At 37.3% G+C, this 15,428-nt stretch overlaps 1 protein-coding gene across 1 annotated transcript; it reads left to right on the forward strand.

The window, feature by feature from the left end:
* The first annotated feature begins 8,065 nt into the window (after window positions 1–8,065).
* LOC106053154 (uncharacterized) lies at window positions 8,066–13,578 on the forward strand. The gene is made up of 3 exons (XM_056043215.1): window positions 8,066–8,132; window positions 11,859–11,996; window positions 13,382–13,578. Exons 1-3 carry the CDS (start codon window positions 8,066–8,068, stop codon window positions 13,576–13,578), a joined length of 402 nt encoding a protein of 133 aa, XP_055899190.1.
* The last annotated feature ends 1,850 nt before the right edge of the window (window positions 13,579–15,428 follow it).

Below are 15,428 nucleotides of genomic sequence, written 5' to 3' on the forward strand. Positions count from 1 at the left end.
ACATTTGCCTCTCCCGCAGAGGAGCGGATATCGGCTCAGACCACTTCCTTGTCAGTGGCAAATGTAAGCTCCGATTTAAACGCCAACCAAAACAAGCCACACGACCCCTCCCATTTAATGTAGAGAAGCTTAAAGACGGCAATACTGCAGCACAGTTACAATTGAAACTAACAAACCGCTTTGAGACTCTTGCAGATATATTGACCCTTGAAGAAGAGTGGGCCAACTTCGAAGATACCACTATTGGGTGCGCGGAAGAAGTTATCGGAAGGAGGCGAGGTTCATACAAGGAACGGTGGATACAAGACAGAACATGGAAATTGATAGATGAGAGGAAAGAGGCCAAACGTAGACGAGATCAGTAAAATGAAACACAGGATCGCAGCCTAGCGGAAGAAGCCTATAGGGAAGCAGATCTGAAAGTAAATAGAAGCTGTCGGCGAGATAAACGGGACTGGATTGAGCAGAAGGGACAAGAAGCACAAGCAGCTGCAAGCAGAAATGACACAAAAACCCTCTATCGTATTGTTCGAGATCTCACTGGAGCAAAGAGTGGACATGGGGCACCGATAAAAGACAAGCAAGGCAAAACTTTGTTAACGAAAGAAGAACAGGATGCAAGATGGGTAGAGCACTTTAAAGAGACCCTTAACCAACTGTCGCCAGACCTAACTTACATATTCAAGTACCCCTCTTCAGATAATGATCTCAAGGTCAAGACAGACCCAATAACTGCTGAGGAGGTTACCACGGCCATTGCAGTGTTAAAGAATAACAAAGCACCAGGGCTAGACATGATATCAACAGAGATGCTAAAATATGGGGGACAGTGCATTGTTAACAGAATGACTGATCTCTTAAATCTCTGTTGGCGAACTTCAAAAGTCCCAGAGGACTGGCAAAAGGGAGTGATTGTAAAGCTTCCAAAAAAGGGCAACTTGGCAGACTGCAACAACTGGAGGGGCATTACTCTCCTCTCTGTCCCGGGCAAAGTTTTCAGCACTGTTTTGTTGAGAAGGCTTCAACAGTCTGTAGATGAAAGGCTCAGAGAAGAACAAGCAGGTTTCCGAAGAGGCAGATCATGTACAGAACAGATTTTCGTTCTACGAAATATCATAGAACAAAGTCTTGAGTACCGACAACGGCTAACGGTCAGTTTCGTAGACTTCAAAAAAGCGTTTGATAGTTTCCACCGAGAATCACTATGGAAAATAGTTAGAGAATATGGTATCCCAGAAAAATTCTTCCAGATCCTACGACACCATTACAGTTGCTGCTTTAAAACAGAAGAGGGAACAACAGAGTTTTTTACAATCGAGACAGGTGTGAGACAGGGGTGCATTTTATCTCCCTTCCTTTTCCTCCTAGCCATCGACTACATAATGAGGAGAGCAATGAACCAGACTGCCTTTGGTATTCCATGGCATGAACAACTCCGATTGACGGACTTGGACTTTGCTGATGATGTTGCACTACTCGGGGCTACAAATAAATGCATTCAAGAAATGACGGAGAGCCTAGACAGAGAGGCACCCAAAATTGGCCTCCGCATTAACTTGGATAAGACTAAAATTATGCGAGTGGGATATAAGGCAAAGGGTGTCCCCGTCAGACTTGGCGAGTCAAAGCTTGAAGAGCTGGACAAGTTCACGTACCTTGGCAGCATCATAACAAATGATGGAGATGCTTACCATGATGTAGCGTGCCGAATAGGAAATTTTCCAAATTCTGCAGCCTATTTGGACTAGCCAAGCCATTGGACTCGAGACAAAAATACACCTTCTCAACACAATCGTCATTCCAACTGCTACATATGCATATGAGACGTGGAAGTCATCTGTCAAAATTGAGAAAAGACTAAATGTGGCTCAACAGAGATGGCTGAGACGGATTTTGGGATTCAGTTACACAGATCGGGTCTCAAACAAGGAAATCCTATGCCGAACTGGGAGTCGAACACTTAGTGAGGATGTGACTGAGCGTCGCATGAGGTTTGCGGGATGTGTTCTACGTCAAAATGAATTACGCACACCAAGAGTTGCGATAACATGGAAGCCAAAACGAGGAAAGCGCAAACAGGGACGTCCTCGTATTACTTGGCGACATACCTTCATGGAGGACCTCAGAACAGTGCACACCAGGTGGGAGGAGACATTGCCAGTGACAGATGTTTATGGAGACAGCTTGCCGCCCAATGCGCCGAACGGCGCGGGAGGACCTAAGTCTAAGTAAGACTCTCTAAACAATAAACTCTGCTCTCTAAACAATAAACTCTAACATCTTATCATACAACAAAGAAGAAGAAATTAAACATTGCATTCTTTAAATCATGCAATTTTTTGTGCATGCACTACATTTAACATATCTCATTGTAAAATTTGTTCTTAGTTATCGATAAAGTGTTATTGTTTGTTTGTGTTTTTTTTTTACTACGGTGACGGGTGGGTTGAAAGAGTAAGGGAGACAACTAAAAGAATAGAAATAGACATAAAGTCTCCCATGTATAAAGATGTATGTTCATCGTCTGTCACTTGAAGATTTGCAGACTATCCCTAATGAGAAAATTACTTGACCTACCTGAAACTTTCTGATCTATTCTTCTTTTCAATTCCGAACACGTATTGTAACATGAGAACATTTAACACAGAGTGGTGCCCAACATGTTTCAATCTGAGGGCCTAATAAATTTCCAACCCTCTTGTCAAGGGCTTCATCAGAGAAAATAAAAATGGAGGAGTTCAAAGAGACCGAGACTAGGGCTTCATTATATTTTGTGGACAGAGGTTTTGAGTGACCGAATAGTAAGGCATCAGAGGTCGGATATGGCCAACGGGCAGTGGTTTTGGACATCACTGCTCCTGTAGATATCCAAAGTTACCCATCAGGTCGGATCAAAGTCGAACAGACTTAAAGGAGAAAAAAAATAATCAAGAAAAGATCAGTACAAAATTTAATGGCTTCCAATTTAGGCAATCTTCAAGATATGTACTCTACAGCAGTACTTTTCAAACTGTGGCTCGCGTATCACTGACGGTAGTTTAATATATTAAATTGGTGCCTCTGTTTTTAAATTATATTATCATTTCAAGTAATTACGTAGTGAAGTCGATTGCTAGTCTGGGCCTGTAGACTTCGTTTCCGAACAATCATTTATTCACTCTAATTTATGGTTTGTCTCATAAAATGTGCATTTAAAATTTAGTTTTTTGTACAATCCGGTCATGGCCAAATTCTTGAAATGCTTTGCGAACCTTGGGCGGTAATTGCAGATCTAGTTAAGACGATCCTAGCAATGGAACTAAGATGGTTCAGAAAGATCCTATGTGTCACTTACAAAGACATCATCACGATTGAAAAGATAAGAGACGGGTTTAGGACACCACGGTGACTTGCTAATTAGTGTGAAAAAACGTAAACCCTAACTCTATAGCCACATCACAATATCCTCAGGGTTCGCAAATACAGTACTACGAAGATGAAAAAGAGGAAGACAACATCAAAGAATGAATCAATGGATACTCTTACCTGGTTGGGGGTTTTAGTCGTGAAGATCTCATGATATGGCCTTTCTGTTAAAGTTTTCTTCATTAAAAGATTGTAAAGATTATATGATTATATGAGAAAGGAAAAGAAAGCTGCCCTGTCAGCTAGCCCTAAAACAGATGCAAACACGTGCACGAACAGAGGTAAAATCTGCCGCTCTGGAATTGGCTTGATTAGCCAAACAAAAGTCTTCTCGGTCTCATGACGAAACCAAAACCAGTGACTCATTTGGGCGCATCCACTATCTTCCGAGAAAGAAGGAGCCATATAATATGACTTTTTCCCCTTAAAATAACATGGGCTAAAAGTAAACGTTAGCTGATAGTGGTACTTCCATTTACTGGTACTCACCGTGTGGTATTTATTCATACAAATTTGATAAGCACTGTCCTAGACCTCTATCAACAGACATTTTAATTTCATTTTTATTAGTGTATCGTGACTGGGCATGTCTTTGTTCTTTTGTATGTTCACAGTCAGTACAATGCTGAGGAAAACATTCATGTCTACAATGAAGTCTACATTCAGGCTTACATTTTTTTAAATAAATAAATAAAAATAGATATTGTATTTAAAAAAAACAACTATAACAGAGCATATAGATTTCGATCAAGTCGTGTTAGACAAAACACTAGTCAAGTTGGTTTAAAACTATAAATAGAAAGAAAAAAGAAGGAATTTATCATCTAAATTACTTTCATCTGTTTTAAATTTTTTTAAATGTGTTTATTTGATATCAATTTTAGCTGCAATTTTTTTTTCGGATGTGAACATGGGTGTAAAATAAAGACATCTCAATAAATAATGAAGTTAGTTATGTGAGAACTACAGACAGATGTCTGTATAACATAAACATACAAAGCAAGCACGCACGCACGCACACACACACACACACACATAAACATACACAAACACATACATACATACACACACACATACATACATACATACATACATACATATATACAAGCCTTGCATTACCCGCGGCCTGCGGGTCTAAGTTTGTGTTTACTAATGTAGTGGATTGGATTTAGATGTATGTTAAACTTAGCTAATGATCCTTTCACGTTTTTTTTTTCTCTTTCGCTACGAAAATGGGTTTACCCGAAGCCGATACATTCATATGTATTAAAAACGAAAAGAGCGATAGCTTTGTTAAATGAATGGGATTTTAAAGTGAACAATTAAACGAAATAATTTTTAGTACGCGATTCATGAATGAATCTAGGCCTATCTCAACTCGGCTTCGCAGCTTTCGTAAATGAATGTAGTCTATTAAAAATGCTTTAGAAAACCAAATTTGAAGGTTAATTTGATCAAAATATGAAATGAATGGACTATATTTAGTATGTTCATGTGTTAAAGTATAAAACTATCTGTGCGAAGAGAAGTTTTATCATCTTAGAGATGAATTAGAGTTTTAGATCTAGGGATGGAAAGAAACATTACGGTATTGTCTAATGAAATAATGTTCGTCAGGAAATCTGTAGTCACAGATATAAGGAACTAATTTATGTAAAAAATGCTTTTGAAACACAAATTTGAAGGTTAATTTTATTATTTAATGAAATCAATGGATCTTCTTTTGTATTTTCATGTGTCAAAGTAAAAAACTATCTGCGCAAAGTGTATTTCTTAAAATTAGATCTAGGTCTAAATCCTTTCGATTTTTTCTCATGTCAACATTGTAGACATGGCCTAGATCCATAAAATACTATAGCTGTAATAGAGTCGGACAACTTTATTTTTTTTTTAGGGTCTTATGTTTGTTTTAGGGCTACAATACATACACTACGGTCTAAGTTAGTACACAAGGAACATTTCTGCCAAGTTTTATCAAGACTAGTCAAACGTTTTGATTTCTATTTGTAACATACATACATGTATACGTCTTACTTTCTACTTTATAGTATGTATATATATATATATATATATATTGTTGTAAACCTGGTGGTGACACAGATGGAGGTAGTGCTTTGTTTTTTTAGCCTACCCAAATCGCCACAGTGTAACGCAGGTCGAGCGATCAACCGTGACCAGTGACAGTACACGCCAGTTCGGCAAGGACCAGTGTCGTAAATATTACGCACGCAAGTCACGGCGAAAGTGATCAACAGGAGTGGTCAAGAAGGTTCGAGGACAGTAGAGACACTATATAAGAGCGAGTATGTCAGAATCACTTGACTTCGTTACCTCGTTACGTGACCAAGACGAGGCGAGAACCAGCACGGTGTGTGAAGTCAGTGCGGAGCAGAGACTATGTTTTTGTAAAGACAGTGTTAATGTTGTTGCCGATTGCGATGTATTTGAAATTAAACTGACTGATACTTTGGAGCCCTGAGTTGTGAGGTTCTTTAAGTTCGTTGTGTCGTGTGGTGCAGTTTGAAGAGAGCCTGGATAGTATAAGAGTCGTAAAACTATATATATATATATATATATATATATATATATATATATATATATATATATATATATATATATATATCATGGGCGTAGCCAGGATATATATGTGTGTGTGTTTGTGTGTGTGTACATAATCTTTATTACATTCTGACCCTTTCGGAAGACGTTTATTGTGCCCTAGAAAAGGTTCTTCCTGGAATTAGTGGAAAACTTGTAGACTCCCCGCCCTTGCTAGCAAGGGGGTCTGGGGGAGCTCGCAGCGCTCCCCCAGCGCGGGGCGAAGCCCGCCGCCGAGCACTATTTCTGGTATTGAAAGCCAACAAAATGCATATTCTGAGTTATCTACACTGCATTATCTTGCTGTTAAAAATTTTTATTTAAAAAAACCTAATGTGCTATTCTTACTGACTTAGACCCCTCTCGCGCCGTTCGGTGCATTTTCCGACAAGCTGTTTCCGCAACTCTTACTTTGTCGGAGAACATGTCCCGCAAAACCTCATGCGACGCTCTGTCACAACCGTACTAAGAGATCGACGTCCAGTTCGGCATAGGATTTCTTTGATTTAGACCCGATCTCTATAACTGACTCCTAAAATCTGTCTTAGCCATCTTTGTTGAGCTACATTTAATGTTTTTCAATATTGGCAGATGACTATTCACTGCATTTTATTAATGGAGCCCCGCCACTGGTAGAAATGTGTAACCTCTCTCGACTACGCTCTTGGAATTACATGCCTGTAGTTTGCTTTAGATTTTATATTGAAAAGGAAAGTTTTATCATCAAAATCATCTGTTGACGGGTTTTAAACTAAAAAATCTCTGGAGTTTTTTTGTTTTTTTTTAATTCAAAACCCCATTTAGCTACGGTCATAGAATTTGGTCTCTGTAGTTTGCTTTAAAATAATATTGAAGAGAGAGGTTTTCAACTCAAAACGCTCTGTAGGGTAATTTTAAACTCAAAACCATCTGGAGGGGTTTTAAATTTAAAAAAAAAACCATCTGGAGGAGGGGGATTTGAACTCAAAACCCCTCATTAGCTTAGCTACGCTCAAAGAATTTTAGTGTGTAATTTGCTTTTTCATATTGAAGAAGTATTTAAACTCAAAACCCCTTTGGCTACGCTCATAGCATTTTGAGTGCGTATTTTGCTTTTTTTTAAATATTGAAGAGGTAGCTGGTAGGGGGTTTTAAACTCAAAACACCTTTGGCTACGCTCATAGATTATATAGTGTGTAATTTGCTTTTTTTTTATTATTGAATAGGTACTTTTTAGCTCCAAACCCCAACTGAAGGAGAGGGGTTAAACTCAAAACCCCTTTAGCTACGCTCATAGAATTTTGAGTGTGTAATTTGCTTTTTTTTATATTGAGAGGGGGTTTATCGTAATTTTTGGAGGCGGTTTTAAAGTCAAAATCTTCCTTAACTGTTTTCTAGGAATTTGGGATTGTCGTTTGCATTTTTTTTTTAGTTTTGTTTATAGAAGAGGGGGATTTAACTGCAAAACCCCTGGTAGGGGTTTTTAAACTCAAAACCCCTGGTAGGTCAAAACCCCCTGGTAGAGGGATTTTTTCTCAAAACCCTCTGATAGGGTTTTTTGAAACTCAAAACCCCCTGGTAGAGGGTTTTAACTCAAAACCCCCTTGACTGTGCTGTGGTAAGTGATGATTTAGTATTAATATCTCACCTAAAATAATGAAATAGAAAGCAAAAAATATCAGTCACTGAATTCCGTCATTTCGGGGGGGGGGAGGTTTGAACCCGAACCCCCCCCCCTGGCTACGCCTATGATGTTAGTTGAATATCTCAATGTTTATTTTCTAATAACATAGTCTAGTTAAAATCGAAATTGTTTTCTTTAAGAAGACCAGATGTGACAATTGAATGACAATTGAACCCATATTGAGAACGACGCAGGTAAAGGAAATTTAACAACAAAAAAATATCATTACACTTAGACAACCAATCAACGTCTGCTATAAGGCACGAGACCTGTCGCTTGGCGACTGTCATGGCGACCTTAATGTCACATGACTATAAACTCTTCTAAAAACAATTGCGCGCCGACTAGTTTCAGCATTAAGAGTCCTTCAAGTTCAGTTGAAGCAGTGAGATGTACAAGATGATCACTACTGGCAGGACTGGAGCTATGACAACTATAGCCCTCTTTCTTTTTGGGATGGCCCCATGTGAGTATTGTCATGATCGACGTTTTGTGTTTTATACATTCATAGTGTACAATTATGTCATTGATTTTACTCACAATATTGTATTTTTCTTCAAAGGATTCCAACTTAATTGAAAGTTGTCATGATAAACTTTACAGTGTTAAGAATGTTTAATTGAACTTCACTGTTGCCAATTATATATATATAAAAGAATTGAGTTATAATCTAAACAATATCTCATTCACTGGCGGATCCAGGGGGGGGGGGACAGTAGGGGCGATCGCCCCCACCCCTCGGCCGACTCCCCCTCCCCTCCAAAACCTAATAGCGACTTTTCTCCTTACGGGTGCCGCTAAAAATTGTAGTGATTTTTAAAATCTTTATGATTGTTTAAAAAGGTGTTTTAAAGGTTGTTACTCTAATCAATAGTTAATAATCGTTTGTTATGAAACTCACTGTCTGTTTTGTGTCTGGTCTAGTTTCTTAATGTTTTCTTGACTTAAGGGGCCGTGTTTCCTCTTGATGTTTATACCTGATTTCTCCTAGCAGCCTTTGTGAGACATTGGTCCAAAATATTGCTATAATAAATAAATAAATAAATAAATAAATAATATATATATATATATATATATATATATATATATATATATATATATATATAGATAGATAGATAGATAGATAGATAGATAGATAGATAGATAGATAGATAGATAGATAGATAGATAGATAGATAGATAGATAAACGCATGTGAATGTATGAATTAACTTGAAGTTGTTTTAGATTAAGTCCATTAATTATAGATGCTTTGAAAAATTGATCTCACACATACCATGGGCATTGTCATAGATGTAGAATTTAGTTAGAATATGTAATCTTTATAATCATATATATTCAAGTCGATTTGGAATCAAATACTTACTATTGTAACTATAGAATCAGTATAGATCTACTACTAGAATATAGATCTAGCTTAGAAATATAGAAGAAATAGAATCAAATACTTACTATTGTAACTATAGAATCAGTATAGATCTACTACTAGAATATAGATCTAGCTTAGAAATATAGAAGAAATAGAGTCTAAGATAACTAGAATTTACTGTAACTCTAGGCAGTCTAGATGTAGAGTCGTAAAGTTAACCTTGATTTTAGACTAGATTTTAGTGTAGTATTCTATATTAGTATATTAGATCTTGTTGTTAAAAAGTAGATCTAGATATTCTCTAAGTAGAAGTATATTCAATATTGAATCCGATCTAGCCTAGCTATAGAATTTTTCTAGATCTAAATATTGACTCTATAGGCCTATAGAATAATCAAACTAGTAGATTTATTAGTACTAATAATTTATAGCCTAAACTTTAGTCAGATAGATCTAGGTCTAGATTAGTGTCAATCTAGCCTCAAGATAGAATTTAGATTTCTAATTTAGATTCGATCTGAAATGTAGATCGAGATATCTTATCTTATATAATACATACGTTACTTCAAAAAAAGATGATTACGTCCTACGCGTCATGCATCAGTCATGCATATTAACCAATGACTTAAATTCTGGCAAGTCACTGGTTTTCCTGGCTAGCTCAGGCAACCCATTCCATGCTCTAATAGCACTAAGGTAGAAGGAGTATTTGTACAATTTTGTGCTAGCATATGGAGTCAACTGTATGACAATGTCATTGATTCCGAAGATAATTTACTATTTAATTAAATGTTTCACGAATGACATGCTCCACGAGATGCCATGACTACGACTACGGTATAAGCAGAACCTTAAATGGCGTGAACGTTATACACAGAGCCTGTTCTTTTTGCGACTTCGAGGCTTGTGTACGTTTCATTGCTTTGCTGTGAGAAAAGAATATGTAGATTCTAAAGTTATAGAACAAGTGATTTATTCCACTTAATTTATTAACATAAATCTACTAATTTCATCTATAATATGTAGCTCTAGATCTATAATACAACGCATTCATACAGGATATATCTATTGTATTAGATTTTTATATATAGATATAAATATACCAATACAGAGATTTATTTAGATCTATACGTGTTAGCGAATAGCGTTACACAAGAAACGAACCTGGGTTTTTCTAAATTCTGATACTTGGTGTGTAATAGTAAAACAACACCTACCTAAATGTTTACTAGAACCTCGTCGATTTCTCGTATTTAAAAAAGGACATTTTTCGCGGCTCCCATAAAAAGAAAAGCCGCTTTTTGCTTTGTGTCTGTCTGTCTGTCTGTCATCTTTAATTTTCCTTCCCAAATATTGAAGTAGGGGAATTGAAATTCTAAAATTTGAACTATTCTATATAGTTCTAAACTAGACCCAGAAATTCTAGATTAAGAATCTATAATGTCTTTAATTAGAATATAGATCTAGATCTAGTCTAAAAAATCTAGATCAGATCTAGTCTAAAAAATCTAGATTAGATTTAAATTTAGCTAGTAGATCTAATCTGCCTGGTCGTTTGGTATGTGCACTGGACTTTGGACATCTCGATGGTCCCAGGTTCGTAACCCATCCCCCGTTGTCCAGCGGGATGTTTGGACTATAAAGTCGATTATCTACTTAACTTTGAAAGAACATCGAAACATGTCAAACATTTAACAAAAAATAAAAATAAACATTTTTACAACGCCTAATGAATCTTATAAATATAATTTCTTTGGACAATCAAAACAAAATCAAGTCTTGAATATTCCTTGCAAATAGGGTTCCGACGGGGGCCGCCTCTGAATTTGTGTGATAACCTAACTCGCTTTGTAGCCTTTTTAATTATTATAATTAAACATGTGGCTGGCCGGATTCAACCTTTCCGACAGCTGGAGTTGGCCTGCCTGCCGTAGTTCGCCCATCTCTGCTTGATATAATCTATGTACATCCGCTCCTATCACCCCTTTGAATTCTTTCTATCAAAACTACCGCCGCCGCGTTCATGGATTACGACTTGCGATACTGGTGTTTGTCTATAATCACTTTTCAAACAATGTATCTCTCTCTCCCTCCCTCCCTCTCTATCTCCCTCTCTCTATCTCTCTCTCCATTTCTCTCACTCCCTCCCTCTCTATCTCCCTCTCTCTACCTCTCTCTCCATTTCTCTCACTCCCTCCCTCTCTATCTCCCTCTTCCCCTCACCTTCTCTCTCTATCTCTTCCCTTTTTCCTTCCTCTCTCCCCTCCTCTCTTTCCTCTCTCAGTCCCTCTCTCTCAGTCCCTCTCTCTCTCTGTGTCACTCTTTCCCCCCCTCTCTCTCCCTCCACTCTCTTTCCCTCCGTCCTTCTCTCTCTTTCTCCCTCTCTCTACCTCTCTCTCCATTTCTCTCACTCCCTCCCTCTCTATCTCCCTCTCTCTCCCTCTCTCTCCATTTCTCTCACTCCCTCCCTCTCTATCTCCCTCTTACCCTCACCTTCTCTCTCTATCTCTTCCCTTTTTCCTTCCTCTCTCCCCTCCTCTCTTTCCTCTCTCAGTCCCTCTCTCTCAGTCCCTCTCTCTCTCTGTGTCACTCTTTCCCCCCCTCTCTCTCCCTCCACTCTCTTTCCCTCCCTCCTTCTCTCTCTTTCTCCCTCTCTCTACCTCTCTCCATTTCTCTCACTCCCTCCCCCTCTCACATCTCTCCCACTCTCTCTCATTGTCTTTCTCTTTCTCTCTCCCCCCCCCTCTCACTTTTCCCTTCTCCTTCTCTCGTTTCATCAATGTTTCATCAAATATAAATCAATCATTCTTTTTTTCTGTTTCAGTGTTTAATTCAGTGTCTGGGGCTACCTGTACAAGCAACACATGTGTTGCCTCCATGTTCACTCTAGCAACATGTAGTGCAACCACGCACCTTTGTTCTTGTGAAGCTGGTCATGTCCCGGTCCGTACCGGATGCGGAAGTAAGTAACTCTTCTGTATTTTATAACGTGACCCTATATTATATTATATTATATTATATTATATTATATTATATTATATTATATTATATTATATTATATTATATTATATTATATTATATTATATTATATTATATTATATTATATTATATTATATTTAGACTGGACATGGAGATCTTTTAACACTACAAAAAATGCCGTGAATTTTTTTTTTAAGTTGAAACAAGGCTCTTTTTTTTAATAAAGCAATTATAAGAAGTAAAGTTGTTGTTTTTTCCACCCTAACCTATGTAAAATATAATTTAATGTTTAGATCTAGATCTAGTAAATGAACATCAACAATAAGAGTAGGCCTACTCTCGTCTCGTAATTATTATTTTGCAATTTTCAGATACATAATCTAGAAAGATCTAGGTAATCAATCTATTTAAATGTGCATAAGATGATTAAAATCAACAGACATGAATTATTTCTATCTAGGATTTTTGAAACATTATCTCATTGAAAATAACAAGAAATTGCTTTGCGTGAATATATAGTTCTGTGATTTATATCCCATTTTAAAGAAAATCCGAGAAATGATTTTGCATTATTTCTAAAACTAAAGATCATTACTTTTTTAAGACAGAAAAGATTATTTTCCAAGAATTGGGGCGACTTCTCTTACATCTTGAAAAAGACTTACGTACATAAAATTCTACATATATAGGTCTGTGAATCGATTAATTGCGGATAAGAATTTGTTTCCGATTTCCATATAAATGACCTTGACTCTCGCATTCTTTGGTAAGTGTCACATTTGTGACATATAGATCCAGGGCCAGCATTAGGCAAACGTAAACTATTAAGGCCTCTGATTGTTGGAGGCCTTGAACAGGACTCAAAAATATTTTTAAAGAGAAATAATTACCAAACATGGATCAAATCTCAGACAGAAGAACTATATGACTCTATATCTGCTAGCCTGGCTTTAAGTCTCTACTATGATTCAAGGTTTATTCACAAATGTTTCATTTTTTTTTTGTTTATTATTATAATATATTCTAGTATTACTGTACGTGAAGAGGGAGATTTATGGTTGTAGATAGTTTGTCATTCGTTGTCTCATTTATTAATACTAAAAATATTGTAACGTGCCTTTTTACCAACATTGCTAGTTAACTCCTTCTCTCCTAACTGACGATACCAGCGTTGATTCCACCAGAATGTGGTAAATAATTACGGAGAGAAAGAGTTAAACAGATTGCCATTTTTGGGTCCACACAAATTCTTTTTTGTAATCTTGTTTTTGTTTTTATTTTTATTTTTTGGTCTTGTTTTTTACTTATCAACTTTCTTGTCATAACGATCTGGGGCTGGGTTGAAAATAAATAACAAACTTTTCGCAGAGAAATATTCCAAACCAAAAGTGATTCTCCCGGATGGATACAGCTTTGAAGTATTGGAGGGAAAGAATGCAGAATTGAAGTGTTCCACAGATGCTCCATTTGTTGACTGGTATTACGACAATGGTACTTTCGTCACTACAGGCACGACCTACACTCTTGCATCGTCCTCGGCTGCTAATGTAGGAAAAATTAAGTAAATGATCTTTTTTTTTTATTTGTTTCAAACTCGGAAATATTTCTTTCACTAATTTATTATTTGATGCATACGCTATCTGTTACTTCGTCGCTTTAGTTTACTCAGCGTAGTACTTAGAAGTGGGAGCAATTAATGAAATTTCAGTACTAGTGGAGGTGTGCTGGCTGAATGGTAAAGAGACTGGCTTCCGGGCTCAAATATCGGGAAGGCATGGACTTTGAACTTCGCGATTTTTAAGATGCCTTTTAGTCTACCCAACTCTATTGAGTATCTGACATTTCTTGGGGAAAGTAATGGCAATTGGTCGTTGTTCTGGCCACATGACACCTTTGTTAACCGTCGGTCGTAGAAATAGATGATCATCTGCCTTATACTTTCCTTTTCTGTAGCAGCAGACACACTAACTTTTTAGTACAATATTGCTTCTATTTTTAGTACTATTGTTATTATTATTACTTAATAAAAGGGCATTGTCTTACATTTCGAAGATTTTCAAGGTGGGTTTAAAGGTCAATCTAGGGCAGCGGTTCTCAACCTTTTTAACTCCTCGACCCCCTATTACAATTTTCTACTAGGCGGCGACCCCCAACCATAAAATTCTTTTTCGTTCATTGGCTTAGGTAAATGTGATTAAGCTAATGTTAAATTTTCATCACGTCATTAGCTGTTCTCCATAGAAATGTTTCATCTCGCAATGGCGTTGCGACGCATTTGATGTACAGTAATTTCGGTTTTTGAAAAAGTATTCTGCAACAACGAAGATGTTGTCCGCAACAAATATTTTCGATTAACAATTTTTAAAAAAAGTAACTACCAATATAAATCACGTCTACGTTCAATGATGATACATTCACTTAAGTGTCATTTGTATCTTCTGGCTATATGTCAGTGTTCTTAGATCTAGCTTTGTTATTCCCGCTTTTTATTTTATTGACACTTAACGATCGTTTCATATATATATAAACTTCAGATGAAAAATAGGCCCTCCCAAAAAAAAAAAGTTTTCCGATGGTCTTAGGCGACCCCTCGAAAATGGTCATTCGATCCCCAAAGGTGTCGCGACTCACAGGTTGAGAACCCTGTTCTAGGGTATGATATGGGTATGATATGATCCACTGGATTCCCCACCCTACGCTGATTATGAACTTCCTGTCGGAGTTGTAATTTGGCCGTGGCTCGTCTGCCCGGACACCCCTGATAGTTTATTAGTTAATATGTAGATAATTAAACAAAACAAGTAATAATGATAAGCTAACCTATATCAGTTAACAACAAGAATTAAAGTACAACAGTTTAATGAATAAATGACGTAATATAACATGAATGTTGAATAGGCACCAGTAGTATTTACAAGGCCAAGTAAAAGTTATGCAAATTATTCAAAATAAATATAGCACACCTTAAGCTCCGTGCCGCAGTTCAATCAGAGCTCGCGAAGCCCACAACCCGATGCCATGGATGATAGCCACGTAGGGTCCATACCATAACAGAGCCCACAGATCAGGCTTGATTGCAGCAGAGTCCCAAGCCTGCGTCCCTAAACATGAAAAATACGCATTCCTTGTGACCGCCATTCACAAGATTATATTACCAACGATTTAACAGCTACAACATGAAGAAGAAAGTCAAATAAACTAAGTAACCCAACACTGCGGAAGAAAACAACAACAGAGCTCCATCTAAAGGACTGCTATCCAGCGAAAATACACAGAGCCAATGACGCCAACATAGCACGTCCTTAGGGACTAGCGCACAAATCATTATGGTGCACAGAGAACAACATCAAGCAAAGGAGCAACTCCAGATGCGCATGATATGCTTGACCTCCTAATTTTGCCATATCTAATGCAG

Source organism: Biomphalaria glabrata, chromosome 10 (assembly GCF_947242115.1).
Source record: "Biomphalaria glabrata chromosome 10, xgBioGlab47.1, whole genome shotgun sequence".
Classification (NCBI taxonomy): Eukaryota; Metazoa; Mollusca; class Gastropoda; family Planorbidae; genus Biomphalaria; species Biomphalaria glabrata.

Coding starts and splice junctions, on each gene's coding strand:
- LOC106053154 (XM_056043215.1), top strand. CDS start 8,066: ATGATCACTACTGGCAGGACTGGAGCTATGACAACTATAGCCCTCTTT. Junction 8,133..11,858: donor TCTTTTTGGGATGGCCCCAT/GTGAGTATTGTC, acceptor TTTCTGTTTCAG/TGTTTAATTCAGTGTCTGGG. Junction 11,997..13,381: donor GGTCCGTACCGGATGCGGAA/GTAAGTAACTCT, acceptor AACTTTTCGCAG/AGAAATATTCCAAACCAAAA.